At 40.9% G+C, this 27,713-nt stretch overlaps 1 protein-coding gene across 3 annotated transcripts in view; it reads left to right on the forward strand.

The window, feature by feature from the left end:
• CTNNA1 (catenin alpha 1) overlaps nucleotides 1-27,713 on the forward strand; it is a 120,265-nt gene that overhangs the window by 5,442 nt on the left and 87,110 nt on the right. For all 3 annotated transcript variants that reach the window (XM_075102227.1, XM_075102228.1, XM_075102229.1), the window contains exons 2-7: nucleotides 10,887-10,993; nucleotides 13,300-13,495; nucleotides 21,197-21,363; nucleotides 22,161-22,280; nucleotides 24,300-24,566; nucleotides 27,230-27,433. In XM_075102227.1, coding sequence (XP_074958328.1) covers nucleotides 10,889-10,993; nucleotides 13,300-13,495; nucleotides 21,197-21,363; nucleotides 22,161-22,280; nucleotides 24,300-24,566; nucleotides 27,230-27,433 — 1,059 coding nt within the window. In that variant the 5' untranslated portion in view covers nucleotides 10,887-10,888. The remainder of the gene's footprint in view (nucleotides 1-10,886; nucleotides 10,994-13,299; nucleotides 13,496-21,196; nucleotides 21,364-22,160; nucleotides 22,281-24,299; nucleotides 24,567-27,229; nucleotides 27,434-27,713) is intronic.

Consider the following 27,713-nt stretch of genomic DNA (forward strand, 5'->3'; position numbering starts at 1 on the left):
TGAGCAGTATCCTCTGGCTCCTTTGCCTTTGAGAAGCGATGGGTCCTCTTGGGCAATGTCTGGTGTCCCCCTGTGGTTCCCTGATTGTAATTTTTGACCCTTGCCACCTTCTTTTTATTGACCCCCACAACCATTTGGCTTCCCTTCCTGGTATTTGCCCCACACCTTTTTCTTGGGTGGTGGCAGTGTATAAAGCCATCCTTAAAAGGGAAAGCAACAGGCAAGCAATAAAACAAGCTTTAAATGAGAAAAGTACAGTTGAGTAGCATTGCTTCCCTAAGTTGCTATGCCAAGCTCCTGCAGTGCAGGAGCTTCCTGAGCCAGGACTTAGCCTGGGCTCGCTTCTGTTCTGTATATTTATCCAGTGGCTCTTGTGGCCAGTGCCCAGTGCTGGCAGGAGTGTTGCTCAGCTTCTGATGCTGGCAGGCTTGTCTGCAGGTGCAGACTGTCTGTCCCTTCGCTGTATTCAGTAGGCTTAGTTCAATGACTTAATTTCTTTTAAATTTGGAAACCTGCTTGAGAGTTGGAAGGCTTCATACAAGGTACAAGTGAAATGAGCCATGACGTTTTTTTGAGAGAGTAAAAAGCAAGGATCTGGTTTGCTGTATGAAAAACTCTTGAGTGATTTAAATTTCTGTACAAAGTATGGCTTTGTATTTACTGCAACTTCCACTTTTGGAAGATGTGTTTAATTACAAACCACTGCCGTTACAGCTCAAAATGCATTTCCTAACTAACATTAAAGAATGAATCCTGAAAGCAGAGGTGTGGGGAAGGCTTTTAGGGATGCGAGCATATCCCTTGTTGTTACTCCATGGCACTTCCACTGCTGGTGGAGTCCTCAGTCATAATACTCTTATTTTGTATGGGTACAGTGAAGAGTGCAGTATGATTGTATGGGTGGTGTCCCACCCCCCTCCCTCTCAGCTGGGGTTAAGGAGGAAAATTACATAAGATGCAATAAACAGTAGCAAAAAAGAAAAGGTTTATTTGTAGTAAGACAGAAAAATGCAAATTAGTTGTGCAGGGTTAAAAGCTTATAACATCGAGAAAGAAAGTTAATTTCTGGTCTGTATGCATTGGGTGTTTTAAGCTGTTTTACTTAGTTTGCAGGAATTCATTAAGACAATTTTATTATGTTTAACAGAATATTATCATAGGCCTGGGGAAAAGTCAGTGGTTATTGGTGAAAGACACAGTGTTCAGCAGAACCAGAGGCAAAGTGCTGGTGCAAAGCCAATTGAACAGGATTTCTTCGCTCATCTGGTTTTTGTTTGGTAGATTTGTCTTGCTTCATGTTCCTGGGCGTGAGGAGAAGGGGTGGAGAGAGAAAAATGTGTATTTAATCAGATATAAGTTGGTTTCCACTCAGTTCATGGCTGTTACTAGCTTAAAATCAATTTTTTTTTCCCAGCAAGACCAGCCAAGCAATGACTCCTCAAACCTTCCAGTTCCTTCCTGTAGCTTTTATGAAACTTGGGTGGGTCAGTGGCTTCTTTTTAAACAAAAGTTGCTTTAATTGGTCATCCATATGCTAAGGCACTGACTCGAAAGGATTGTTGTAAGCTCTGATTGTCATGCACCACTGTGCACCCTTAGTGAGTTTGTACTCAACAGAAGGTGGTGTTATGGCCTTGCAGCTAACTGTGGTAAGCATATCCAAAAATTAACCACACTTGTGTGTTTTTATTGTTACCTGCTTTGCTCTTCTGGAGAAGCTGCAAAGTTCTCCTCAGTCGGTGCCCTCTGTATTCAGTGTCTGCAGCCTTGTTGACAGTTTGCAGGGAGAGGAGATGGTGTTTGTTAGAGCATCCTACCTTACATATTCTTCCAGATAATTGCAGTCATTTAGAAGGTGTTTAACTCATCCAAACAATGCTTGTGCACTACATTCATGTTCACTCTTTTTCCTGGGTTTGTTTTTGTGTGTGTTTTTCCCTTCTTAACTTGCAGTGTGCGTTGGTGGAGCTGCAAGTTGAGAGTTGTCTGGGGGTGTGCAGTGATGGTGCAATTCTTCCCATGATACTAATTCATTGTTTATAGCTATGTTGTTGAAGGTTCCCGTGAACATAAAGTGAAATTCTTGGCCTTATCACTTGTGGGTATGTAATTTCTTTTTTCTTTAAAAAAATAATCATTTTGTAATTTTTAGATAAGACTGACAGTGTTCCTGAGTCAAAGTGAAGGACTGAAAAAGGAATTCTAAACAACTTCTTCTAGAAACTTTAGAAAACATTTTACTTTGAAGAGTCTTTATGCTCATGTTCTCCTTTGCTTCAGTAGGTCTTATTCTTTAAGTAGCTTTTGCAAATGGAGAAAACTATGGAGAACTTTTTTCCCCTCTTGTAACACTGGATTTGTATTACATAGTCTTTAGTTGCTACTATGCTGGACATGCAACTGAGAAGGAATATGGTATTTAGTCTCTGTTAATACAAGATTGTCCATTTCCTCCATGTTTAAGCAAATTGTCTCTTATCAAACCTTTAATTATAGAAGTCTCATTTTTTCAAAACGTGTGTCAGCTCAAACAACTCCAGTATTTTTATACTTCTGACTGTTTTAAAATTGTTAATGAAGGTCTAGATTTAGAAGACAGGGTCAGCTAAAAGCTCTGAAGGGTATTGCATAACAACATATCAATTCAAGAATGAAAATGTGGTTTGAGTGGGGTCAGATTCTGGTTATTTCTGACTCTGTAGCTGAAACGGCACTTCTTATTGCAGATTGAGTGCTGAAGAAGATCAGACAAAAATACCCAGGTTTTCTTTTCCTTTTATTGCCAGCCATCAGTAGTTTTTTTGCAAGCTAAGCAAGAATTAATTTTGCAGCACTGGCAAATTCTTGTGCCAACTGATAAAGTAGGCTAATTTATAGCAAACTTTTTGTTGTTTGGGGAATACTTGTGGAAAAAATAATTTGTTAAAAGGTTGCCCCTTCTTGCATTCATTGCTAACTTAAGGTTGGTAATTGGAACCTGTGCTAGCGTAGTTTGGGGTTCGAAGAGCCATGCTCTTTAGACACAGCCTAGTTATTATATTTTCACTGACACTGTATCCTTAGGGTCTGAAGTACGTAATGTGGTTCTGAGTGTGGCAGTAAGCTGTTCTTCCATTCGTTCCTAATGACTTTAGGGAAGCTTCACACAAGTTTTCAGCCTCAAGGGTGGGAAAAGACACTGAGTTTGGAAGGGCTCTCAGTAGTTGAGTCAAAGTGGTCTAGCAGCTGTACAAGTCTCACCTGGGTTCTGCTGTCCCTGCCTCCAGGCTGAGTCCCCTTGTTTTGTTTGAAAGTGCTATCTTTATCGGATTAAATATGAGAAATGTGGCTGAGAGAGGGCTGAGGTTTGGGAGTTTGAAATTATCAATCCTGCAGGGATATGTTAGTTCAAAGTTGTTGCGTTTTGCTTAAAATGCAAGTGTGTTGCCCTTCTGCATGGCCAGGGTGTCACAGTCCTGACCCAAAGAGCATACAGCTAAAACATAGCTGTTAAAATCTAGTGTTTACTTGTTCTGATTTTGGAAGTCAGCTTTCATGGTGTTGGTATTGCAGGTCTTCAGCATAAAATGCACCAACATTATTGTGAAGACTGAATGAGTGGATTTATTAATAGTAATAGCTCACTGCTCGTGACACCTTTTTTTCTTAGAAAAAGTGTTTTTTAGAATACATGTTTAGAAAAAGCATTGGTGTTCTTAATTTAGTTGGAATCCTGCTTGAGTTTTGGAAACTGAAGACTGCAGAAATAAATGGGACGCTTGTTGGGACATACCAGGATATCCATCTGGACAGTTAAATGGGTATAAGCATGAGTTTGGTTTTTGCATTCTTTTAGGACGTCATCTGTGAACTGGAGCCTTAGTATGACACAAATAAGCCACTAATTGCCAGTGCTTGCTGTGAATTGGCTTGCCATGCACTTCTTTTCTAGCTCCTTTGAGGCAAAACAATCCTGGCAAAAATGAAATGATCAGAGCCGAACACTTACATAACTGAAGGCAAGAGGGCTGTTTTCACTGCTGGTTTATCCAAAAAATGGTTTGTCTGTAGTTGTGAAATCACTGCTGTGGTCCCAGGAACACCATGATGAAGCTGCTTGCACATAGCATGCCTTCCATCCTCTTAATGATAGCTAGACCAAAATGAAGGCATGAAAACCTTTTGCTACTGAGTGCATTCATGTTCTTGGAATGAAAATAAGTTAGTTGAATCCACGGCACTATAGCAGTTGAGAAGCTGTTAGGAGATAGCACATAACTGCTTTGGCAAGTGTGTTGCATCTTAATCTGGTGCTATGCCGCATGCCTGCTTTCATGTGATGGTGTATGGTATAGGGTGGTCTGTGCTTCTAGATGGGAAAGGGTGACAGGCTCTCTATGGCATGCTGCTGGCTTTGGTAATGAGGCAGCAGGTAACACCCATGTAGAAGAGAAAACAGAGCAATTCTAATTAATAGTTTTGTTTGTGGGTTTTTTTTTTTGTAGGAACACCAGATCAAGTTGCATCTCATAACTCAGAAGCAAGGTCTAAAGATTTGCTAAACAAATGGAGAAGTAGACAAGTATTTGTTTATTACTGGCTGTGCAAGGCTTTCTGATGAGTAGTTTCCGATGCCTCTCTATAGGACTTTTCCATAAGAGCAACAGAGAGAAAAAAAAAAAAGTGAAAACAGATTATGAGCGCTGGATCTGTGATGGTACTGGTGAGAAAGAGGCGTATCTGAACCGGAATTTATTCTCCTTTGACTAGTCTGGTTACTATGGTCTGTGGAAAAAATGTGTAGCAAAGTTGAATATACTTGAATGACAGAATCATTTTGATAATCAAAGAATATAGTCAATGCAACATCTGAATTTGTATTCGTATTTCAGATTGTGAAATTCTAATAGTAAGGATTTCTAAGGAGGTAGTACCTTCATGGCATATTTGGTGGAGGAGAAGATTTGGTAGCTAAGCACATGAAGGTTAAGGTTGAAGGCTATGTTAGAAGAGGATGGCTATCTGTTTTTTAGTTGTGTATACTTGGTGTTAAATAAAAACAGCCTAAATCAAACCTGCTTAAATCCTCCCTGAAAAGTGTCACATATACTAAACATTCTTGACTAGCCGCTGAGAGGAGTAGTGCTTTATTTGTGGAACGGGGCAGACATGTTCATTTGGAGACTGAGAAGGGAAAGAGGACAGAACGAAATCTTTTTTTTCTGGATACTCTTGTTACACGAAAAACAGTTTTGAACTGTCAGTGGGGCATGATGAAACCCCTGCGTGTGAGCTGGGTTTAATATGAAGTGTGCCATAACCTTTTTCGAACCAAAAATGGTCGTAAGACTTTTGTTAATGGTGTATGCTAGATACCCAGTTCCCATAGATCTTTATCTGCTCTGTCTTGTCCTACACCTTCAGCAGGGGTGAAGGATCCCTGCTGGTTATCAGATGGGTTAGGTACTTAAGTAACAAGCCAAACAAAACCAAAAGGATTCCCTTGGGAACAGGGAAGCTGGTTCACTTTCTGGCTGGAGATGAGCTGGGTCATTGTGTCATGAATCCCACCATGGTCCATACTTATGACTTGGGTGATGGAACAAGGGCTATTCTCATTATATTGGACAGAATATCCAAAGACAATCTGCAAGCATGGTAGAGGATAGGATTATCATTCAAAATAACTGTGACTGCTTAAAGAAATAGAGTAAAAGAAAGAAGCTGCAAAATAATGCAATCAAATACATATTACTGTGCCTGGGCACAATCAGCTGCACAAAATGGGGAGCAAGTAGGTGGGTAGCAGAAAGGGTGTTAAAATGGAGAATGTCCTCCCAGGTATAAAATGTTCCTGTACCATACTCTTTTGTTAGGTTTTTTTGATAGTGTAATGCTTGAATTCAGCTTGTGGTCTATTGTGCTTGGCCCAGGTTAGCCCCTGCTGTGCTAGTGAGGCCACTGTTTGAATACTGTCTTCCCGAAGAAAAAACAAAAGAGAATAGTGAATGCAGTTAAAAGCTTTTAGAAAGCAGCCTGTCAGGCTAGTTGAAATTTGAAGACTGATAGAAGATGGCATGTAAAAGATCTTCATGTAGTAAGAGGTGGTGAGACTTAAGTTGCAGCACAGGAGATGGGCGGTTAGATCTTCTGCTGTGTAACCAAGAGATCTGCTCTCGTCCAGAGGTTGAGAGGCTGTGGGATCTTCTTGTACAGAGCAGGTTGAATGTACTAGCTCAGTAGTGCCTGAGGTACAGCCAGCACCTGGAAAAACAGGATCATGAGCACTAGTACCTTCTGTGATTCTGTTGGTGTGCAGAGCTCGCTATTAAAATAGTACTCATTCATTGACTTTTTGAAAAAGCTTTGGGTACCTTCAGGACAATTCTGCAAAGAAGCCACAGAGCTACATTCCTACACTTGCCAAAGTCTAGAAATTATTTGCATGCCAGTATTCTGGGAATAGGTATCTGAGATTATCCTGAAGACCTTGAATCACCAGTTTTTGAGAATCCTACAACCTTTAGTTGTGGCTTTTGGAAAGAGCACTGTACACGTATCACCTTCAGTGTGTTCATGGCAGACCACCTCATTCGATGTGGTAAGTAAATGCAGCCCCAGCAGTTTAATACTTCCTTCTGCTCAGGTCTATGCTCTCACCTCTCTCCCAAGCAGGGCTGGGACCTGCCCCGACATGCAGCTTGGGGGCAGAGCTCATCTCAGTGCTGCTGCAGTCCCGTCCTCTTCCTGGTGCAGCTCCATCTCCTCCTTCAGGACAGTGACCTGGGAAGGTAATTTTTATAGCTACTGGCTTACTCTGAGACCTATTTTAGTTCCCTGAAGTAGCTCACTGCAGCAAGTGTGTGCCAGCATGGGTGCCTGTTCGAGGCAGGTTTGTGGCAGTGAAAGCAGCAGTAGGACTGTGACAGTGTTGCTTAAAGTGTAATGGAAACCTGCTTAAGCTTTAGCCATTGCTGAGATCATGTATAAAGCAAGAGGCAAGTTGTCCTGGGATGGCTCTGCTTGCGGAGCTGCTCACTGGCTGGAAATTGTGATGTTTCTGGAGGCAACAGGGAAATCTGGAAGTGGCTTCTTTAAACTCCTGTTCTTTCCCCACCCCTCATGTCCTTGCAAGTGCACTAAACCCCAGTAAGATATAATTGCATTACTCTTGACAGTAATGAGCACCATGATGGCCATGTAATACCCTGAAGGGGTAACCCTGAAGAGTTTACAGTTAATGTGCTGGGCTGTGAGCATGGTTTAAGGTTGGGCCTTTGTGTGTCTGAGCATTAGATGTGCTGAGATGGTGTTCTGGCTCTCTGCAGCGGGCTCCGCTTGATGTTCTGTTTTCAGTGACACCTAGTTCCACTCAGCTGTGATATCCAACTTTGCCCCATGTTTCCACTTGAAGGGCTTTGCCAATGTTGCCAGCTGACAGCTGTCACTGGTTCTGCTTGCAGCAGTATCTGTGGTGGCATGGTGAACCAGATGGGGATCTTGGTGTACTCTACAAAAATGGGTTTCTTTCCCTCCAGCCAAATCAGTTCTTCCCTATCTGGTTAATTGCTCAGCCATGGGGAAAGCTGTGCCAGTACAGAGGGGGTGTGATGTGAAGATGGGAATGAGTTCCTAGGGGGTGTGGGAGGGTGAGTGTTGGTTATGCTGCTTATGAAACTACAGGCTGGGCAGCTGCAACTCCTTTTGTGGTGGGGTCTTTCTATATATTCCAGCGCTTCAGATACAGCATCATTTGCTCTCTTCTGCTGTGTGGTCTGTGCTGCTTAGTCCTTAAAATCCTTGCTCTGAGTTCATGTGCTGCTGCATGTCCTGTGCATGGTAGGTCTGTGGTGTGGAGAACCTGTTTCCATATCAGCTGGGTCATCCCAGCTGTCTGAAACCAGTGCTATGCTGGCCTGCAGTTGGGTCCATCTTCCAGAGGATGTCTTCTTTCTTTACGAGATGTTGCAGTTACTGCAGGCATTGTGGGAATCATTGTGCGCTCTCCAAGAGCCAACAGTTAAGCACCCTGCCACAATATGCTCTGTCTGGGTTTACTACCTGTTACCACATTTGAATTCAGTGAGGCAAGAGCTTGAGCAGCCACAGGGACAAGACAGGTTCCAGAGAATTAGAGCATTCTTGTGGCAGGAGTGCAGCCCTGCTTTAACATGGCCCTGGCAATTGTCCTTTTATCCCTGAAACCCACCCCACTGACATGTGCCTTTGTAAGCTATAGCCTGTTACTGTGTTCCTCACAAGTATTTAATTGATTAAACATATTTACTGTGATGTACAAATGATATCTGAGTCATTGCTACCAAACAGTCTATTTGATATCAACGTATGCTTTTTAGATAAATTTCAATAAAGTTCAAACTAAGTGGTTTTATAGACCATTACTTTTGGCCAATTCATGAGCTATCATGCTAACGTGTTTTCAGATGAATTGCCTTCATTATCATACTAATACAATTAATGTATCTTCTCATGGTTACCTTGTCCTGCACTTTGTTTCTGTAAGAGGCGTAACAGCATTAAATATATAGAACAGCTTTTACCTAGAAACATAATGGGCTTTCCAGAGCCCTGGGTATGTTTCTCAGAAACCATAAAGGCTTTTGGTTTATTTTTCTTGGCTGCTTACCTAGGAAGCATTCATGCTGAGCTAATCAGGAGGGAATAAAACAGTGCAATTCCTTGCTGAGGGCAGGGTGTTACCAGGGGGCATTTCACAGCTTGCCCTGCGCTAGCGCCTGGGCTGTGGCACAAGCTAGTGCAAATCTGGACAACCAAAAAAAAAAAAAAAAAAAACAGAAAAGGGGTGATGGGGAGAGAAGGGTAGTTAGTGAGTTCACAGGACTTAGTGATAAGTGTCAGAGGTAGAGCGAGGAACTGATGGTGGCCATCCTCTGCCCTCCTGCAGTCACCTCACTGTGGGTCTCTGGAGTCGCAGCCTGGTGTGCCTTCTGCTGTGGGAGCTGGGACTCTTCATCTGCACTCTCATGCTTTTTGATTTAAAATGGACAGAAATGTTTTATGTTAGCATGGATCAGTCTTCCTATTCTCTTTTTTTCTAAGCTTTCAGCTTTAAGTTTTCTTTCTCTCCAGCAGTGTAGGCACTTGGAGCGTGGGCGTAAGTAGAAAGCTGAATGCAGGTTAGGTGAATATTCCTGGTTTGCACCTTGTGAAGTTGTACTTAAGCGTATGACAGCATGTAGGCTTTTCAGGGCAAAGATGTGTTTTCAGTAGTGTAGCGAGTACTTAATCTATTGTATTGTATCAGTGGTGTGCAAAAGCGTAGGTAATGTCTTGGGGTCAGCCTGCCATGAAGGTGCTGTTGACTGAAGCCAGGTGATGCTAAGCCATGACTTCTTTACACCCTCTCAGGCTGAGCTTCTCAAGTGCCTGAGAGATTTTATTGTTTAGTGGGAAACAAGCAGCCACGTCTGTGCTGTTGCTGTATGTTTAACTGTCAGCATCGGTATAAAACGGTTGGTTGTTGGTATGTGTCGCAAACATTGTTGGTTACCAAAATTAGTGCCTTGCCTCCTGCTTCTTAAAAATAATGGGACATTGTGCTCGTCTGGCAGCTCGGGGACATCTGGTGCTGTCAGAGCAATCTGTCTGCTGAGATGCTATGCAGACAATGGCCTGTCCAGGGTAAGATTTAAAAATATCGGCTAATCAGCTTTAAAGCAACCAACAGTAGGTGCTTAGGAAAAGGGGTGGAAAGAGAAGGAAGGTCTCTTCCTGACCTTTTAAAATAAAAAGTTACAGACATGGTTTTAGTCTAGTCTTGAGTTTTGAGGACAACCCAAAGCAGGTAGAGCTGGAATCTATTATGTCTGAAGTGGTATGAACTGGTTTTGTGGACCTGTAAATACTTTAAATCCATTTTTTACTGAAATAATGGGTTTGATTGTTCCTTTGTGCTGTACAGCATCACAATGTTATCTAGTGATCTGTTGTAGTAATTATTTTTATTTTTTAAGACTACTGGTTTCAAAAGCAGAGCTATTTTATCAGTTTCACTAAACTTTTCCCATAATCATTTGCTGTTCCATTGGGATGTCGATATAAAACTGTAATGGGAAGGAATGGCTCAGTGACAGCCTTTAACAGATCTCTCCATGCAAATCTGCTTTTTCCTCCTATGTAAATGTTAGGGGGAAGTATAGTAGATATGTAAGGTGTTAAATATGAACCAACTGGATTTTCTGGCTTTATAAGGTCTATATTCACAATTTTATCTTTGTACTTCCAAAAGGTGAATCAGATGAACGGGTACGTTGGATGAATTGAGTTAGAACCTGTCTCCTGGTTTGACAAAACGTTCAGGGTAGTGACTCATGGTGGAGCTGAGAACTGGCAGCTTTCAGGTGCTCTTGAAGTTGTGGTGTTCCCTTCTGCTCCCCCAAGACCTCGGAGTGTGTCTCAGAGCTGGTCTGGGAGCACAGGACAGCTGGCCCTGCAGTGAGGCAGCAGACATTGGGAAGGGTTATTTGCTTAGCCTCCAGCTTTGTGGATAAAGTGCCCCCATAACCTGTGAGGTCCTTTTTCATTGTTTGAAGACCACTGATGAATATACCAAACATTGCCTATCTTGTCATTGCTCCAATAAAATATTGTGGCTTTTGAATAGTTTTGGTGTGGTTTTGTTTGGTTGTTTTTATTTTCTAACCAAAACATACAGGTAAAGTCTGTATATTGTCACAATAAGCAAATTTTTTAAACTATCATCAGTTGAATGAAAACTCATATTTCTGGAGACAATATCAACTTAAACTGAATGGATGTGTTGTGTGTTTAATAGCCTCCATTTTAATTTATTTTAAAAATACATTCCAACAGCATTAATAATTAAAAAAAATCCAAATTGTATTCATGTAGCTCTTTCCTTCTAGAAATGACTGCTGTTACTGCAGGCAACGTTAACTTCAAATGGGACCCCAAAAGCTTGGAGATAAGAACACTGGCGGTTGAAAGACTACTTGAGCCTCTTGTTACACAGGTAGGGGGGAAAAAAGGGGCAAAAAAAACCTTCATAAGGAGGATTACCTGTTTTGATATATTATTTCAGTTAAGTAATTGTCGAAGTTTAAATTCCAGAAGTAAAAACATTACAAAACTGAAGATGGAAAAAAATGTACAAGCAATTTCTTTGTTTGGTTTTATTGTGAGAGAGTTATTGGGCATGAGTCTAGAAAGACTGTACTACTTCAGCATCTGATAACAATGTATTTCAATTAGAAGTGCAGAAATGCATGTTAGTAACTAATGTTCCATTGATGCTGTGCTGTTTCTTACCTGTATTTTGGGTGGTATGCTGCTTATTTGTTGAGTCTTTTAAAAGCTGTGCTATGTATAATTTAAAAACTGTTGGGAATGACAGAAGTCCTTTGCAACAAAGCCATTAGTGCTTGCCAGAAGTGGGTGTCATAAGTGTGGTGGGTTTTGTATGGTTTATTTTTCTGTTTTGTTTTGGTGGTTGTTTTAGTTTTTTTATTTTGTGGGTTTTGGTTTTTTTTTCCCTTCTTTGAGATTACCCGTGTTTAGAGTTCCCTCTGGAAGGAGGTTCAGATAAATGGTGAAATGTGGTGGGGGATGTTTGCAACCTGTCTAGAACTGCCTTGTGTTGTAAATAGATTACTGACCCTTCCTAACTGTGTTCTACCCGAGAAGTATGCTTTTATGTTGTTACTGTTTCAGGATATCTTTTACAAGATATGCGTGCTTCCCTTTAATTTCTGGCTATGCTTTATGCTGGATTTTAGAATAAAAGCTTATTTCTGCATGTCATGTATTGCCCAGTGAAATGCACTGACGAATATAGAAAACTAGAGTAAGTCTTGTAAGTGGAAGCTATGCAGATTCAGCATTTTGAAGATTCTTGGAAGAGACTTTCTATAGGAGGTCTGGAAGAGAAAGTGCACTGAAGACGGTTAACTCATTTAGCATTGTTTTCCTGAAATATGAAATTTTAAAAATGACACTGTGAACTGGACATAACTCCTGCTAAGCAAAAATTACAACAATCAAATTCTGTTTCCAGTATTAACGTCCCTTTAGTCACCAAGCTTCTGTCTGTACATTTGTTACCCGCAGATATTCAGGTGGGCAGCTGGATGATCTACTACATAGCTTTTTAGCTGGAGTTACTGATGGAGCCTTTTCTTAAGAGAAATTGTCCTACTTTTGCAAACTTAACTGAGAAAACTTGTTTGTAGGATTGTCCAAGATCAGTGTCTGTAACTTATTCCACAGTAGGCTGTGTTGGCAATCCCATATTTCATAAATGGTGTGACTGGCAAAATACAGAGAGGAAAGTGGAGTAAGTTGCCTTGTTGCAACTTGTTCTTTGTTTGTAGTACATGATGAACTGAGACTACCCAATACAAATGCTCCCCATTAACTGACAGCAAAATTCCCAACTGATGGTTTTCCTTCTCTGAATCAACCTACTGAGAAGATGGATTCAGCTCTGAGGACCTTTATGTCAGCTGTCCTTGGGCTTTCCAGGATAGTAATAGTCTGAGTGTTGTAATTTAATGTCCCTCTGAAGTAGCTTTGTATGCATTTTCCTAGACTTGACAAAAAAAAGCAGGGGGCAAATAGAAAAGCCTGCGTGGATTTTGTGACATCTATCTGCATTTGGTTGAAGGGGATGGATCCTGATCGTGAGCTAATGGAGTACCTCATGGTCACCTCACTGCCGGTGACCACCTTCTAGCAGGGTTCAGTCTAAAACAAAACTTGGAAATATTGATTGAAGGAGGATTGTGAGAGTTCAGTCTTGGTTGTTTAGGGAAATAATGAGCTGTAGGAAGTCCTTTGCTCTGCATTTAGTCTATTGGCTCTAGTAGTGTTTTGGACTGCAACGATATGCTAGATTTCTGTAGATAATAGCTTCAATCTTGTTTGGGGTCTCTTATGCTTGGAGAGCAATCCCAAACTAATTATCTCAAACTTGGTTTCTTTGTATGTGGTGCCAAATAGCTCTGGCCTGTTACCGAGATTACAGTTTATCAAAAATACAAATAGATCTCAATTCTTAAATATGCAGGGCTTCTGCTAAGAAAAATCTCTAAGCAGTTTAGCTGAATTTGTAACGATCATCTAAGGAACGAAGCAGCATGGTAATGTTTAAAGAAATGTGAAAAACACTTTTTTGTGAGTTTAACCTTTCGAACCGGCAATAGTGCAGGTATTAGTGATACATTGTTTAGAAAAAAATACACATGACCTTGCTGTCAAATGGATAAACTTCTAGTTTGTTTCACATTTTTTATTTTTTTCCCCTTCCATCTGTGCCTTTAGGTGACGACACTAGTTAACACTAGCAACAAGGGCCCCTCTAATAAAAAGCGAGGGCGTTCTAAAAAGGCCCATGTTTTGGCTGCTTCAGTTGAACAAGCAACAGAGAATTTCCTGGAGAAAGGAGACAAAATTGCGAAAGAGAGCCAGTTCCTTAAAGAGGAGCTGGTAGCAGCTGTGGAAGATGTTCGTAAGCAAGGTAAGAGCTATGTATCTGATATCTTGTAAAACTATGGTTTTTCAGAGTAAGTAGAATGGTTCCTGTTTCTCTTTTGCTGTTATTTCTCATAACTCTGCTCCCCTCCACTTGCGTAGATACTCGGCTTGTCTTCCTGGTTCCTGGAGGAATAATATGAACTTAGCAGACCTGGAAATTGGATGTCCCAAGTAGAGATTGAGAAGAGAGGCAGAATGGCTGATTCTTCAAAGAGCATTTAAAAGTCAGTTTAGGCTAAAAAGCAAACTCCCCTGTCCCCCCTATAAATGTTATGGAACTAGTCTCAAATATGCTAATAACTTCTTCAATATTTGAATGTATTCAAAGCAGCATTGTAGGAAGAAGACCTGAGTGTTGACTTGACAGAGCCGGGTGTCTTGAGTATGCAAAATGTAAACAGCAACAAACAGAATGCGAGGACCTTGATTAAATATTCCAGGCTTCCTCCCCCACATCTAGTGTTGATTTTTATCATGTTCTTTTTTACTTTCTTGGAGAAGACCTGCAAGAAAAGCCTATGGAGCTGGCTTACTCTAAAATATGCACTAGTAAATATTGTTGCTCATAAATCATTTATCATTCTTCCAGTCATGAGTCTTTTCTATGCTTCAGTGAAACCCAGTCAACTGGTATTAATGGTGGCTGCTGCTGTAAAAAAAGGAAAGCTTATTAGCATTAATTACTTGCTTGTAGATGAAGTTGCACAGTGATGAAATATTAGTTGAAAATGGTTCTAAGCTCTGGATGAGCCTGGTTAACAGACCAGAGAAAGATCAACAGAAGAAGGCTGCAATATAAGGGGCTAATTGAGTTGGCTTAATTTAACAACAACAAACAACAGCAAAAAGGACACCTTTGTCCTGAAGTCTTTAATTCTCAGTGCTTGCTTGATTGCTGCTCGGAATTGAGAGTCAGAGCTCATCTGTGAGTACCTACAAATGACTCTTAGTGATATTTGTGAGCAAGGGAGCTTTACTCAGTCCTCGGGATTGAGAACTTCCATTAGCTGAATTTGTAGTTACAGTGAGAAGCTGGTAGGAAGGAGAGGCTGATCATAAAATCCTTCAGGATGACCCTTTCACTTGTTTCTTGGCCCCTGCTTTGTTTTGCGACTACACATAGACTTGATGCCAAAACCTTGCTGCTCTGTTGATCTTTGACAGAGGAGGTGGAGTTCACAGCTGAGAGGTGCTGGAGTGAAATAACTTCCCACCTTAATGTCATTTCACTTCTTCCTCCTTTTTTACTGTTTGCAGCTTGCGTCAAGTCTGGTGCATGGAGAAGATAGCTCAATCTGTTTTCTGAAGTTGGGTGGATGATCATTAAACTTGAGTGATTTGCCTGTATATGACTGGTACCCACCACCGTTTGTGGGGGATGCAGTCGCAGCAGGGCTGGACTGCTGGGGCAGCATGACCAGGGACAAAAGCCTCTGCCCCATCACAGTGCCAGTGTTCAGTCAGGTTTAGCAGAGCAGCTCTTCATAAGGAAATTAAAAACCAAACCTCTGAAGAAGTTGGAAGTAAATGGTGAAAAATGAGATCCAGCAGAGGGAAGCCTTATTGCTGCCAAAGCCCAGGGAAGGAATGCAGTTCTCAGTAGTGCTAAGAAAAGCAAGGAGATACAAACTCTCAATGTACGTGTTTATATACAGTCTGTGTGCTTCAGAAACGTTTCCAGTATTGTGGTAAACCAGTTGAATTCATGAACTGGAGAAATGAGGGAAATATATTACAAAGCATGTGCGTAGCAGAACTTCCAGGTGTTGGTGCTTTTTATCTGCCTTCTGTGATGGGGGAGCAAAAGTGGAGAGGAGGATTTGGGTGTCTTGGTCAGCAGTAGGGTGATCATGAACTGGCAGCATCTGTGTGTCTGACAGCAGTGGGATTATAGATGTGTAGCACAATTTATCTTCAGCAGAAGACAGGAAAATAGAATTAATAATGCCTCTATTTAGAGTAGGGAGCAGTTTAGTTACCATAATAAAAAAAGATGAATGAATGTAGACAGAGGTTATGAAGATGATTAGGACAATAGATAACTTGTCTCATCAGAGAAAATTAAAAAATCTTTTTTAGCCTAGCAAGAAGAAGATTGAGAGGGTACATGATTTTAGTGAGTACGCTTGTTCATAAAATCCCATTTGTTGGGGGTAAAAACAAAGAAGTGAAAAGAGCTATTTAGAATGAATGATAGCATGGCTACATACTAAATCAATATAAGTGGAGCTTCAAAGTCTTCCTGATTTTTACAATGGAAGAATAAATTACAACTTGCTTTAAATATTAAACAAGTTAATGAAATACCCTAAAGTAAGATTCCTGGCTCTTTAAAGCTGTGGACTTTTTTGATTTCTTTTAAAGTAGTGAAACTTCTTAAAATAAAATTTTGAGCAGAATAGTGGAGACAAAGTACCAAAGTGTTTTTCAGAATAGATCCTGCTGTGGCTGTAAAAAAGACTTAGTACTGGGGAAATGTTTGATGTGAACATCTCAGATTTCAGCATCCTTACAGTATGTGTTACATTAATTTCTGCCATTAGAGTTTTGCTGGGTAATAAAAGGGGCAATATTGGTCTTGCACAGTCTCACTGTAAGCTCTTTGTAGGGTTTTACCTTCTTATGAAGCATTGAAGACTGACTGTATGTTGAAATGGTCAGCTCTTTTGGTGCTGTTGGGAAGTGTTTTGGAACTGAACCAGTTTCTTGCCAGGTGCTTGGCACTGAGACAGTTTTAAAACTCCAGGGTCAAGAAGGAAATTTCTTTTGGGTCAGGCTGACAGTCTATTCTTGTTTTACTGGAGTGCTGACAACCATATTTCACTGTCTCTTATATCTGTATGCTAGTGTGAGGATCCAGGGTATTAGCTATGCTCGTACTGTTGTGTTTCTTCCTATGTAATTTTTGGTCTTTTATGGAAAATTACAAGTTTAAAATTAAAAAGCTTAAGCCTGTGCATAGGGTTAGAGGTAAGATAATGGATGAATGGTCTTGTGAATCCTGTGGACTTTGTTTGTGTTTCATGGTTGCAAATGCAGGGGAGTGAACCTGCTGATTCAGCGTGGTGCCCTTCTGCCTTGTGTTCGAGTGAAGCTTTCTCCAAAACTGAATGGTGAGGCAACTGTGCTTCACACAAGTTGCATAGCTTAAAGATTTCCAAGGAACAGAAGGAGGCCAGTTGTGGAATAACTTGAAGTTAAACACTGAATTCTTCTTGGAAAACTCAACTTTAAAATTCTGTTGTGACCAGTTAGCTTTATTTATTGGAAGGGTGCAAAGAGTTCTCAGCTGTGTTCCTGCAAGAAAAATGTTCTAGGAGTATACCACTTGTATTAGAAGTAATCCTGCAGCCAAGGACTAGAGATCTTTGGAAAGCCGTAACCTCAGGGAGCTCTGAGGTGGCTCTTGGCAAACTGTTGGGAGGAGTATTGTAGGCAGTATATGGATTTAACTGAAGACAAGGTTAGGAATTAACAGAAGCTTTAGTTGCCTTAAGTATTGACCTCCATGTTTATGGCAAAAGGAGATACAGGGCCTTGCCCTTCATAGTAGAAAGCAAGGGTGGCCTTTTGTGACACTCATGGTGGATATTGAAGGTGGCATTAGGGGTAAGGTAGGACATCAGTATCCAGAATAGTAGAGTTTTGAATCTCTGATTTCTTGCTTTCCTCCATTTGGTGGGGAATAGGCACCCTCTAGGAAGCTATAATAGGGTGTTAAGAGCAGGTAGAGGTATGGCCTGATGGCACTCTTTATATTTCTCATACTGCCAGCCAAGCAGCCTGGAGACAGGCTTTGAACTGGAAGGTGCTGGATGGTACACAGTGATGTCGGCACAAATTTCTAGCTGGAAAAAAAAGCATCAGTGCCTGTGTGTGTCTTAGGTCTTCCATGCCTTGCCTAGCCTGTCTTTGCCACTTTCCTGTTCTGTCAGTGTTGGTATAAAGAAAGGCCTCTGTTGTGACCATCGTGTACTGTGCTGCTGAGGAGGATTAATAGTGCTGTCTGAAAGTGCTGTCAGACCCTGTGGGCATGGTGGGAATGAGACTAGAAAATGGTAATTTTCTTTTGATGGACTACAATCTTGCTATTTCTGAAATGGGCTTTGTCCCATTAGATTTAATTGAATTCTTAGTGCTTTATTGACAAGATCATAGTGTGGCTACCATTGCCTCTTCTTTTCTCAACTCTGTTTTATTATCTTTCCATTGTAATGTCTAGTGAAAATCTAAGGTTATATTGGAAAAACAGATTACTTGTATAAGAATTTGTACCAGCTGTATAATCTGAGACTCATAGTCTGACCCTTTTGCAGTGTATTTCTTAAGTCTTGAAATTCTGCTTTCAAACTTGCTGTGTTACCTCTGGTTCAAATTTGAAAATGAGAAGATAATGCTGGATCCAGTTTGAACTGCTAATGCACACACATAATGCAGTAACTGCTTGCTTAAGCCAGGGCTGAGTCCCCTCCCTTGCTATCTAGCTAAAATAACTACCCCATGTTGCTTTTTCTTTGTTAAAGAAGTCTGAAAGCGAGCTTTCTTTAATTTGCAGAAGAAAAAATTATATATATGCAACAAATTTAAATATGGTCTTCCTTTAATTCTGGGAAGCTGGTTGTCTTTTGACACCCTGACAAGCTGTTTGGAACTCACTAAATCTTTTAAAGTCTCTTGTTAGAAGGAATCACAGAATGGTAGGGGTTGGAAGGGACCTTGAGACATCATCTTGTCGAACCCCCAACCCCCCTGCTTGAGCAGGGACACCTAGAGCAGGAACGCATCCAGGCAGGTTTTGAATGACTCCACAACCTCCCTGGGCAGCCTGTGCCACTGCTCTGTCACCCTCACAGGAAAGAAGTTTTTTTCTCATATTGAGGTGGAACTTCCTGTGTTCCCACTTGTACCCATTGCCCCTTGTCCTGTCATCAGGCACTATTGAAAAGGGTTTGGTCTCATCCTCTTGACAACCACCCGTTAGAAATTTATTAGCATTGATAAGATCCCCCCTCAGTCTTTTCTTGTCTAGGCTAAACAAAGCCAGGTCCCTCAGCCTTCCTTCATAAGGGAGATGCTCCAGTTCCCTCATCATCTTGGTAGCTCTCTGCTGGACTTGCTCAAGCAGTTCCCTGTCTGTCTTGAACTGGGGAGCCCAGAACTGGACGTAGTACTCCAGGTGTGGTCTTGCTAGGGTGGAGTAGATGGGGAGGACAACCTCCCTTGACCTGCTGGCCACATTCCTAATGCACCCCAGGATACTGTTGGCCTTCTTATCCACAAGGGCACAGTGCTGGCTCATGATCAACTTGATGTCTACCAGCACTCCTAGGTCCTTCTCAGCAGAGCTGCTTTCCAGTAGTTCAGCCCCCAGCCTGTACTGGTGTGTGAGGATGTTCCTCCTTCCAGCTTGGTATCATCAGTGAACTTGCTGAGGTTACACTCCATCCCTTCATCCAGGACATTGATGAATATATTGAACAGGACTGGACCCAGCACACACTCCTGGGGAACACTGCTAGTTACAGGCCTCCAGCCAGACTCTGCTCTCTTGATCACGAGGCATAGCATTTTATGCCAGGACTGGCTTGTAAGGTTGTAATTTAAGAGATGGGTAGAGGATAATTTTGATTTTTTGACCTTGTCAGCAATTTCTGAGATATGGATGAGGTGAGTGGCCACCTCTCTAAGTTGTTTTTAAATAGAAAATAAATGAAAACAATATTTCTCTTTTGGGAGTTGGCAGTGTGGGAATTTTATATGTAAGTAAATGAGGGAGAAAATATTTGTAGTGAATTTTGATTCTGGCATAGATCCTTAAATCCTGAGATTATTAATAGTTTTCATACTTGTGGTGGTGACATTGATTTCACTACTATTAACCTCTTCCAGAGGGAATAAAGAAAGGGTCATGTCAGCTGTATAGGGGTTTTATAATCTCATGGCTCGTTGCAGTTTCTCAGCACTGGAGATGCATCATCTTTCACCCATCTGGAAATCCAAGGCTCTTAACATTTCTTAAAATAATGACTTGTGTTCCTCAAAAAGTTCGGTAAGGGATAGCTTTAGATTGGTATTTATAGCTGGTCTGTACTTGGACAGAAGCTTTTTCATATGTCACAGTATTGAGGTAGCATATTTTTTATCTTTAATATGTTGTATGCCACCCTTCGTCATATTCTTTAAGATGATGGAAGGGTGTTACATAGGAGGGAGCATTTGAACAAAATTGAGTATCTTGATGTAGTTGCTTGGACAGGCTGGCAGCTGTGTTTGGGCTGTATTTAGCTATGAAGGCGTAGAGTGCTTGGGTGCTAGCAACTCTTTCAGGGCAAGATATTAATTGCTTAATGGTAAGTATGTGGATGGTTAACCCCAGCATCTCCAGTTGTAGGTATTTTTGAGTAGTTAAAATAGTAGTTTTAAAAACCACAACAAAAACAAAAACAAACCAACTCACAAAACCAAAACCCAAGCAAGTAGTTATAACTGAAACACTCCCCATAGTGGGGATACGCCTCACTATTTGCATGGCTGTGGGAGCAGGCAAGCCACCGGCAGGATGATGCTGCTGCATCATCTTGAGATTTTGATGCAAATCTTGCCCAGCCCCGTTTGGTGGTGAGCTTGAAGGGAGTCACTGTCAGCTCTCACTTGCAAAGCACTATTTGGGGTTCTTTTCTTCTTGTCTGAGAGGTGATATTTTTGTTTTCCTGTTTGGCCATATGGACGCTTTTTCATACAGGTTTGGGAATCCTCTGATGCAGCAGTTAGCTGTAACACAGTTCGCCTGCTTTCTGGTCATCTCCAGCTGCCTGCAAATTTTGGCCATGAGTACCTAGGTTTTCTAAACTAAATTGTAGCTGTTCACCAAGTGTTTCTGAAATGCAAAGCAATCCAAGAATAATAATGGGGATTTCAAAACTTGCTGCTGTGTAGGAACTATGGTACTGGAAGCAAAATGCTGCCCCAGAAAAAGTGGGGAGAAATCCAAAATTGACTCCTCTGACTATACGCAGACGTTACTTTTATGCTTTCCAAATGCCTTCTGGAGGAATTTCTCTAGCTGTGTAAAGTGGCCTTTGCCTTTCATAGTTAACCAATTGCATTATTACCATCTGAAACCCAAATTCTTTCCTCCTGCACCAGATGCAGACCCACAGGCTATGAAACGATTACTAAACCATGCTTTGCTTTGAATGCAAACCAGGGCATATCCAGCCCAGGTCATTGCTCTGAGTTGTTTACAGTCCCATGAGCTGTGGCATTTTCTTGTGTGTTTACAGTACTTTCTGCTGCTTTCTGCTTAACTCCTACATTCACACAAATCAAAGCTTTTGCTTAAGCTTTAAAAGTATTGTAGTTTGAAATGCAGTCCTGCATGTTAATAGCGAAGGCATGCTGAATTTGCCTCTCCAGAGGATTGTGGCATGTTAAAACACCTGTCCAATTGGAAATAAGGACTGAAGTGTTATTTCCCAGCCCTTTGTCCCTACACAAGCTCCTCTATCTTGATACCATGTGGTAACCATACTTAGACATAGCTACATGCAATCTTAATTGAAGGCTGTATTGAAGCAAATGCATTTTGTTTTCAAGACCTAGCTTGGCTTCCCCAGGAATCCTTAGAATCCCTTAAGAAATGCTGTGTGATGTTAAAGTCAGACCATCTTCTCCCCTTGTGCAGGTGACTTGATGAAGAGTGCTTCTGGGGAGTTTGCAGATGACCCCTGCTCTTCTGTGAAACGAGGGAACATGGTCCGAGCAGCACGTGCCCTCCTCTCTGCTGTTACTCGACTGCTGATTTTGGCTGACATGGCAGATGTCTACAAGCTGCTTGTTCAGCTTAAAGTAGTAAGTGTAGTTCTTTGCTGTGATTCATTTTGCCGTGCCTGGCATGCCAGGCATGTTCCGTTAAGTAGCTTAGTTTCATGCATGTGTGCTGACCCTGGTGTGTGCACTGTCAGCAGCTCGCTTCTGGAGCAGGGAGGTTTTTAGGGCTTTTCCTCTGAGCAAAACATGTGCAATGGATGTTTGTCACTTTTTTTTACACTCATTGTCAGTAGCTTTTGACATTGTGTTCCACTTTATTCTGAACTTTTAGTACTGAAACTAAATGCATTATGGTCTCCAACTGCAGGGGATAACCAGCTTTTTTTTTTTGTCCTAAGGAAATAATTAGGCTTTCTTATAACCAGTACTCTTTTGTAGGTACTAGGAATGAGTAGCTTTGGTAGACTAAGTAAAATGAACGTGGAGTATTTGAAGAAGCCTTTTCTTCCCATGAGCAAGAGGGTAGGTGGGTGGTTTGTACAGAATTTGAAATGAAATAAGATTCAACACTGGGCTCACTTTTGCAGCAAGGCTCTGAGGACTCTCTTCATGCCCTTGAGCAGCCACTGTCACAGCTCTGCCAGGACCCTGGGCTCCTTCATACTCTTTCAAATGCCTGTACTTGGCTGTCTCTGGTAGCTGGTGACTATGAAGTAGTAGCTATGCCTTGAGTACTATTAGCCTTTGAAGTATCTCTCTCCAAAAAGTAAAACAGGGCAGAAGATTGCTTTCTGTGTCTGCTATGAAGTACATTCTGAATTACTTCCTGAACTGTGGACTGTATTACTTGGAAAAAACATGTGAATATGTTCTTTTAGGTGGAAGAAGGTATCTTGAAACTAAGAAATGCTGGCACAGAGCAAGATTTGGGTATCCAGTACAAAGCCCTCAAACCAGAAGTGGACAAGCTTAACATAATGGCAGCCAAAAGACAACAGGTATAGTGATGGCAGCTCTTTCTTTTGTATATTATTTCTTTTTCAAAATAAGAAAATAAAGCAACCTTGCTGCTCTTGGACAGTACCCATTGCTGCTAATACTTTTTATTTTTAACTTTTTTAACTTTATTGCTGGGTACTTTGTGTTGCATTCCACCGTGTTGAGGAAATTCGATTTTGCCTGGTATATAGAAAGTCTGCTCAACTGTAGCGTACAGCTTCTGATGGAATTTGTTCTGGTAGCTTTTGTTTATGTTAATGCTTTAGTACCTTAATAAAATGCTGCTTCCCAAGACTTGCACTTCCCATTTGGAAGGAGTGCAGGTGTGGGTAAGGAAAGAGAACTGCGATGTAACTTCGTGCCTGGTGCACTCACCGCTAGACCCCCCCGCCTTTGCAGTTCATGCAGATGCACTGAACGTGTCCATTTAAACAGGGACCAAAAATCACGGCTGGGCACAGAATTACAACTCTATCCAAGAAAGTGAGTGGTGATGCTGGCTAGTATTGCACTGAAATGCCCATTCAAGAAGGGGTTTAAATCCTGTTTGTTATGTGTGTGTTCTGTGTTTGGATAGCTTCTGCTTAACCTTAAATTGTGTGTAAAATTTGTTTTGTTCAACAGCACTTTTATGACTCATTCTTGTGTAGGTAAGTTTTCAAAAGGAAGCAGAGGTGTGGGCATTTATCAGAAATAGCACAATGCTCTTGTAGAGCATTTTGGTTTGTTCTGCTGATATGTACAAACCAAAACTGCTTATGCACCTCTGACACTGCTTGGTTTTTTTTTTTTGCACGGATTCATCTTTGAAAATAAACTGGTACAGTCTAAAACGAATTGCCAGTTGGTTATGTATCTAGAATCTGATTGCAGTAAATGGGAGTAGGGTTGTGATGGCAATGCAATAAATGTTCTTAAACTGCTTTGTGATGGATTGTTCCACACTGGGAAGTGGTTGTACTAAATCTGTAAGCCTGCTTGGAGTGCCCTCCCTGCTTAGTGTGCATCTTAGAGGTCACATATTACCCATTCATTTTGAAAAGTCTGTCAGATTTTTTTCCTCTTTTTCAGTAAGGCAGCCCACTTCTTCATTTTTCTCACTTCTTTGTAAGATTTAAGAGGTAACTTTAAAATGTTCATACTGTTAATAACTGTGTTCACTCTTCCTGTTACAAACTTACTGCTCATGATAGACTCAGAAACTTAATCTATTCATAGCGCTTCTGTTCCAAAACAGAGGTGATGGGGCTTTAGAGAATTGCAGCAGTGAATGTTTGGAAAAGACCTATGGATTTGCTAATTTTAAATTAGCAGTAGTTATAGTGATTGGATTAATTTTGTCTCATTGGAGATGAACAAGAAGTTGAATGAGATGATGTATTTGTTCTTCTAAAATTAAGTACCTGAGTCTCTTGAGGAGAGTAAACTCCATCTTCTAGGCTTGATTAAAGAAAACATTCTCGTTGTGAGCCTTGGAGTTTAAATTAAAGATCTTGCTTCTCATGTACAACTACAAGACAAGATTGCAGGGGAAGCCTCTTGTTCATTTGATAGTTAAAAATTAGCTTGGTTCTTAAGTTATCTAAAAATGTAAGGTATTCTGTTTTGAGGATTTAGGTTTCTTTGTCATTCTGTAGATGTAATGCAAACTGGAAGGAGTGGAGAAAAAAGTCTGTGTGTGTAAATTCTGTGTCCGCCTGACTTAGGGATGTTACCATGTTACCATTTCAAAATGCTGGTCCTCTGCTGTGGCAAGCAGCAAAATTCCAACCTCAGATTTTTGAACTGTGGAGTTGTGACTTGCCCTACAGTACTTTTTTTTTTTTTTGTCTTTATGAAGCTGTTGTGTTTTGAAATTAGTTGAGCCATTAAGAATAGGGGTACTCAATCAGAAGATAGTTAGATTTGATCATACTAGGCAAAGGACCTGCGTTTTTTTGAAGATGCAAGGAGACAGTGTATGGATGTTAAATGTGGGGAGTGTTCTCAAATGCTTTTTTCTTTAATTTTCCTAATAGGAGTTGAAAGATGTGGGTCACCGTGATCAAATGGCGGCAGCCAGAGGAATCCTGCAGAAGAACATTCCCATTCTTTATACAGCATCCCAGGCCTGTCTGCAGCACCCTGATGTAGCTGCTTACAAAGCTAACAGGGACTTGATCTACAAACAGCTTCAGCAGGCGGTCACGGGCATCTCAAATGCAGCTCAAGCAACTGCATCAGATGATGCTGCCCAGCAGCAGGGTGGAGGTGGAGAGCTGGCTTATGCTCTGAACAACTTTGATGTAAGTTTTGAACGTTTTATGTGAAAAAAGTAATAACTCCAACTCTTACGTTAGTTCACCTGATTTAGTAACAACAGCTTGCTTTTATTTATATTGCCTGAACGATTACTTTCTATTGAAATACAGGAAGTGCCAGGTGAAGTAGGCTTTTATTTTTAAAAAAGTCTTCTTCCAAGCTAGGATTGATGGAATATAGGAAGTTATATATGCAGTTCTTGGTGATTGAAGGCTGTCAAATTAAACTAGCTCTCAAATAGCAGTTAGCCTACTGCTACATTAGATGTAAGCACTTGGTTTATTTGAAATTGATTATTTTATAATATATTTATGTAATGTATTCTTGTAGGTGACAGAAATGACTTATTAAAAGTGAATAATGTATTTGGAATTGCCCAAACTACCTATTGAGAAGAATGTGAAGTGGGAAGTTTAATATGATCTTTGGTTGGGAATGAAGTAATTTCATACTGATGTGTTGCACTGATCTGTCATGTTCTTTATTTTGCATTCAGTTAGTTACTGAGGATAGCCATGCATTTCTACTGAGAGCAGTTTCCTTTTGAAGCCAGTATTCTGTGTCTACCACTGATTCAGCCTCCGAATTTTAAACACCTTGGCACTTACTCACCTCTAAAACTTTATTTAATATTGCAAAGCCATCACTCAAAAGGCATTTAATACTTTTCTTTTTTCCAGATATTGCTCACTTTCTCCTTTTTGCTCTTACCACTCTTGCTTTTCTTCCACAATGCTTTCTCTGCCATGTTTTTTTACCAGGATAAAGTACTATGAGTTCTCTCTGTGCCCAGTGTGATGCCTTTCTATGTGCTCTGTTGGGTAACAAATGGATGTCATGGTTGTCTTGATCTTTGTGACTATGACTTCAGTTTTAAGCCTGCTTTTCTTAAATTCCATCAGTTGTATGCTCATCTATGTAAGTCTTAAGAGTGTGCCTCAGGCTAGCACCCAAGGGGTGTCGCAGGTTTGAGCAGGTATATTTGGGAGGGGAAGGCAGGTCCTGTAACAGCACGCAATGTTAAGGACTGACTTGGGTCTTTAGAATTGAAAAAGCAATTCAGTTCAGGTCCATGAATTGGCTAATCTAGCTCAAACCATTTAATGTGATTTCTGATATAGCCATATTTTGCTATATGGACTCTCTAATGTATGGCTGGAGACTTTTTTCAAGTGTTGCAGTTCACATGGAGCTTTTGAGCTTCTAGATATGCTTTGTGAGTCTCTCTAATAGCAGCAGGGCTTGTTCAGCAGGCCAGCTTCAACACATGTTGTGTGCAATAGCTTTGTCATGTCAACCCTGCCAAAGGAGACTGGCAAAACAAATGTGTTCCGGTTCTCGGCAGATGTTATCCCTGTACTTCATTTCCTGCTAATGTTTGAGTGTTATTGCCCTCTTGTAACAGAGCCTTTGCACACACGCCCCCAAACACCCCAGTGTTTTTACTGTGATGGTAAAATATTGAATGGGTACCAGAAGATAACAAGATAATCATTATATCTGTTTTTGATGGTACAGTTCTGGAGTTGTAGCATACTACCATTGTACTACCTGCATAGCTAAAAGTTTCAGGAAACGAGGAGCGTGTTGAAGAACACGTGCCATGTTCTAACCCCGCTGCAAAGGCTGCACGGTTACTACTCAGGGAGTTGAAATGTGCTGGCTGGCAGAAGAAGCAGTGGTTATGATGTTGCTGTTGAAGTTAGCTGGCATACAAGCTGATTGCGAAAACTCCCATTTCAAAAAAAACTTCGGGGCTTCCTTTATGAAGAGTTAGCAACATCCTTCTCTGCTGCCCCTGTAGTGGGAAGAAAACCCACTCAAACCCTAAACAAACCATCAAACCTTGAAATGGTCCAATAATTTTTCCTTAACAAATTGCAAACCTGCTTAAATAAACCACCTGAAAGTACCTGCAAGGTGATAAATACTACACTGCTTTTTCTTGGTGAACTTCTGTGGGTGGTGGTATTGACCCCTGGAAAAGCAGATAAATCAGTACTGCTTTTGCAGCCTTCGGTCTCTTAGTATGAGCTGTGCTTCGTAATACCTTGTCAAGATAAATATGTGATAGTTTTCTGCCATGAAGAAATTGATTTCTGTGCTGTTTGAAACATTTCATGTTGATGTTTCACTTTCAGAATTTTTGAGAATACTGTTGTATTTACCTGCATAATGTGAAGAGAAGAAAGACTGGATAAACTAGGACAACAGAGCACTATATGTAGGGCTAATTTTGGACATTTGTTTTCCTTTGGGTTTTTTTGTTCTTGATGGGATAATTATATCTGACAAGTTAACTAGTGAAGGCATGTCTGGATTGACATGTAGTTAAGAAGAGTTCTGTGCTTTGAACCTTATTTGTGCTGGCACACTTGATTTTTGCCATTCATGTAATGAGGCTTCCTGTGGCCAAGTTTTGTTTAGCTGTCATAGCAGTACAAGAAATGACTAGCAATGTAATCTGCTGGGGAACTTTTCAGTAATTGTACAAAGCTACACGTGAAAATCATCCTCTGTGCCAAAATTGTGTGGTGTTCGCCTTTTATGCCTGATTAGGGGTCTGCTGTAAATGTTCGTTGTCTTGATGACTTAACAACTTACTGCTTGGTCTGATTACTAATCTCTAAAACCTTAATTTTACTAGAAACAAATTATTGTGGATCCATCGACCTTCAGTGAAGAACGTTTTAGGCCTTCCCTGGAAGAGCGCCTGGAGAGCATCATTAGCGGAGCAGCCCTGATGGCTGATTCATCCTGCACACGTGATGACCGACGGGAACGTATAGTTGCCGAGTGTAATGCAGTGCGACAGGCCTTGCAGGATCTACTTTCAGAATACATGGGAAATGTGAGTATCTTCTGTTCTGTTTGTTTAGTTTGTGTGGTTTTTAACTCCATGTGACTATCTAAAATGTCGAATCAAAGCGGTGTGTCTCAGCACTGGTTTGTTCTATTCCTGAACAGAATTTGAACAGTAGCCAGTAGTCCTAAAAGGTTTGTCAGGGGGCAGGATCAAATATATTTAAATCAGCAATGATACTCGTCTTAAAATTGATCTCCAGTCTTCCAAGCAACTATCACCATAAAGTGTTAACCCCTCAGCACTGTTTTTATCTTATGACTTAATA

Source organism: Phalacrocorax aristotelis, chromosome 8, assembly GCF_949628215.1.
Source record: "Phalacrocorax aristotelis chromosome 8, bGulAri2.1, whole genome shotgun sequence".
NCBI lineage: Eukaryota > Metazoa > Chordata > Aves > Suliformes > Phalacrocoracidae > Phalacrocorax > Phalacrocorax aristotelis.